A 3,861-nucleotide genomic window follows, 5' to 3' on the forward strand; every position below is an offset into this window, starting at 1 on the left:
TCCCCCAAATAATTCAAGTTTTCTTAAGGTAAGAACTACTAAACCTGCTCTAATTAGCAGCCTTTTTAGAGGAAAAGTGATGACACTTTAAGAAAGCAATTTCCATGCTTGAAAACTGCCATGAGCGAGTGTTCTTACCTGACTGGCTTTTTATTTACCAGACTAATAAATGCACATCATGCCTGATGTACTCTAAATATAAAAGTTATTTTCCTTTTAAGGAAAAGACATTTCTCTAAGAATTCATGCTGGCAGAAGCCACCCACCCACACTCAACTCCTGGAGCCATTTGGATCAGTCCACTGCCATGTTAGCCCCTTCCCTTCCTCACAAAGGCCACTGGCTTGATTACTGAGACTTCTGCTGCATACCCACAACAGCGTTATTTTTGTCTTCAATGCACATTGTGGTGATTGCATATCTGCCATGCAGATGCCCCTCTATTCAAGTGCTATCTTTAAAAAAACACAAATAGACACACCTTAATAATTTTTAAACCAGAAAGCATCCCTCCACCAAATCGCTCTTCTCCCACTGATAAGAGAGCAATGTATACAGCTTATCAGTTATTACTTTTTTTTAAAAAACTTTTTAAGTTTATTCCCTCAAAATGTTTTCTCCCAAGTTGCCCTTGCTAACATGACTATTATGTATTTTCACTCTTTATCAGTACAGTGAAATATGCCAGGGCAGTTGTGGGCCCAATGTAATGAAAGCATCTACTGAAATTTAGTAATCTGTACACTTGCCTGTTTAGACCAACTAGCTGGATTCCATGGTTGCTTATAAAACCTGTCTTCCACATAACAAAGTGCTGTGCTAGCACAACCTGAGTACTACCCTGGCCACCCTCCACTCCAAAATAAATCTACGGGACTTTATTCTAGTACTGATATTTTATAGTTATGTCTTCCCTTGAAAAAACTTTTAAGAGTATTATCAAATCTGAATATAAATCACTGATTGCACTGAGAAATGCAAAACCTATATACATATTATGAATCATAGGAACCACCACTTCATTCATTCTGTGCTACAATATTATGTTCTCATTGGAAAACACATTCTAGCATAGGAGAATTTAACCTATGTTATAAAGGTAGTTCACACTATAACATTACCAAAGCATGTTGCATTACAGTTAAATGTTTCCAAGTAGTACAAATTCCCTGAGTTAATGTGTTTTAATTTTAAAGGTTTGAGGCTGATCACTTAGGGGAAAAAACTAGCAAGCAATCAAACAAAAATTATGACCATGATTTCAAGACATGGAATCTACTCCACCCCTAAATTTAGTACATAAATTCAGATACCTATATTATTTATGATAGGAAGTTATATTGAATCATCTGAAAAAAATTTTACTGCACAGATTGGTATAGCATATCAATTCACGAGTCTAGCCTTAGAAATTAATCTGTAGGTAAAAAAGAAAACTCAAAACTGCAGAATAAACAAAGGATCTCTTCAAAAATTAATACTGTAACTTTCCTTCATAAAAGACGGTTTGGCAAGTCCACAGATAATCATTATAGTCTTTGACATATAAACCAACGTAAGGCCCAGAGCCTACCACAGGTCAAACCTCAATATGGCAAATTGGAGTCTGTCCAAATTTTTTGTTGAATTGAAAATATGTGAAATAAATTGGACCATCAGCCAGGCTTGAACATATCTGTCATACAGGATTTTGTAACAGGATTTGACACATACTGTTAAGTGTTTGCTTAGTCCTCCTAGATATTCATGGTGCACTGAAAGGGATATTCAGTCTTCTGGCAGATCCCTTTCCTTCTGAAGAGAAGTTTAAAGTTTGCCCCAGAGCTTCAAGTCACAAGACAGTCTAGGTTGGTCACTGCCTTTGTATATAATCACCTTTCAAAGCATGGGGTAATACAAGGATAATGTTCATTTATCTGGTAACTCCAGTTATAAGAAACACTCAGACAGGGTTTAACTTCTACTGGTATTGCTAGGGACATCCCAACACCAGTTTGTACGTGCCCAAGGCCCTGAACACTAGTTTGGAAGCCAGTGGGACATGTCTGTAGTGTGTAAGATGAGGTGTGTGTGGTAGATACGATCTGCTGACAGCTTGGTTGTTCCGATACAGGATGGCGATACTGCAGTGAGGTCTGCTGAGTCTGAGGGAGATACTGAGGTTGTTGAAAATGAACCGGCAGTGAGGGCTGGGAGGCTGTCTGGAACACACCTAGTTGTGCTGACTGAGGGCCTGCCTGTCCTCTCTGTTTGTTTGCTTCTTTTACATCATTATCATGAGCAATCAACAGTCGTTCGATACACTGCACTAAGAAATCCCAGGAGTAAGCAGTAAGACGACGTAGTCTTGTAGGCCACGTTGGAGAAAGACGAAGTATAATCCTTGAAGAAGCCACACATGCAGCAGCTACTAAAGAAGGTGCATAATTTAGAAAGGCATAATCTTGCAGAGATACTTCCAGGAAGTAATCTGCATATTTGGCCATGTAGAGTTTTGTTTTTTCCAAGCAAATCATTGGCCAGCCATCATGAAGATCTGTTTCATGTACTGCTTCAGACAGATAATACTCAATAAAATGGGCAGCTGTTGGAAGGCAGAGGTTCCACTGAAAGGTTTCTAATAATAATAGTTCCATATGTAGCAAATTTTGTTTTGTTAACACTAGATTCATATTAGTCATACAACCCAGGCTGTTGAGCTGCTCCAGCTTAGGCACACTATCTTCTTTCTCTTCAAATTTACTTGCTAGAAGCAGACAGGAAAGCGCAACTAGATGTAGCTGCTGGATAGAGATGTCATAACGATCCATAAACAAGTCCAGCAAATAGACAGCAAGATGTCGGGCAGAAGGGCAGAGTGTGAAGCGATTGCTCACAATGGCAATCAAGTCAGCAAAATACCTTCTGAGACTTAGTTGAGGGGACTGGCCTTTGTAGGAGGGCAACTTCAGCTCCTTGTACCGAAGCGCTTGGTGAATATCAGCAGCCAGTTGTCCTCGCCACCACTGCCCCTCCAGCTCCATGGGACCCCGCGGCGTGCCTAGCCAGACGCGGCAACTTGTCCGGAACCGCGGCCTTCGCAGCCCCAGCCCCGCCGGCCCCGCTCATGCTGCGGACAGTCGGCAGCGATGCAGCAGCCTCAGCTCGGGCCCAACGCCGGGGCGCTCGCGCCGCCCATTGTTTGCCCTTTCTATTGATATTTATTTTTGTGTTCTTGTTTTTTCCTGATTAGACTTGTTAGATTCTTTTAGCAACTTTTAGCTGTACTATTTCAGATATTTCTGCTCCTACTCTTATTTTTCCCTTCCTACTAATTTTTTATTAAATTTGAATTTTATTGGTTCTAATTAGCTATATATGAGTGTAGAATGCATTTTAACACATCATTCCTATATGGGGTATAATTTCTCATTCTTCTGGTTGTACATGATGTAGAATCACACAGGTCATGTAGACATATATGTACACAGGATAACAATGTCAGATTCATTCTACTATTCTCCCCACCCTCATATTCCTCACCTCCCTTCACTGCCCTCTACCTAATACAAAGTAACTCTATTCTTCCCTAGGCACCCCTGCATTGTGAATTAGAATTTCATATCAGAGAAAACAGTCAGTCCTTGGGATTTTGGGGATTGGCTTATTTCACTTAGTATGATATTCTCCAGATCCATCCATTTACAGCAAATGCCATAATTTCATTCTTCTTTAAAGCTGAGCAATATTCCATTATGTATGTATACCACATATTCTTTATCCATTCATCAGTTGATAGACACCTAGGTTGGTTCCACAGTTTAGCTACTGTGAGTTGAGCTGCTATAAACATTGATGTGGCTGCAATGCTATAGTTGATTT

General features: G+C 40.0%; 1 protein-coding gene across 1 annotated transcript; it reads right to left on the reverse strand.

Annotated features, from left to right (window-relative positions):
- Nucleotides 1-398: 398 nt before the first annotated feature.
- On the reverse strand, nt 399-3,068 carry LOC306652935 (cyclin-J-like). Its single transcript, XM_079125599.1, has one exon. The coding sequence runs from the start codon at nt 3,021-3,023 to the stop codon at nt 1,872-1,874; it is 1,152 nt and encodes a 383-aa protein (XP_078981725.1). The 5' UTR covers nt 3,024-3,068; the 3' UTR covers nt 399-1,871.
- Between the last annotated feature and the right edge of the window lie 793 nt (nt 3,069-3,861).

This window comes from Sciurus vulgaris (genome assembly GCF_902686455.1).
Source record: "Sciurus vulgaris genome assembly, chromosome: 2".
Lineage (NCBI taxonomy): Eukaryota > Metazoa > Chordata > Mammalia > Rodentia > Sciuridae > Sciurus > Sciurus vulgaris.

What these genes read in the sequence shown, in the direction of transcription:
- LOC306652935 (XM_079125599.1), bottom strand. Translation starts at nt 3,023, where the DNA reads ATGGAGCTGGAGGGGCAGTGGTGGCGAGGACAACTGGCTGCTGATATT.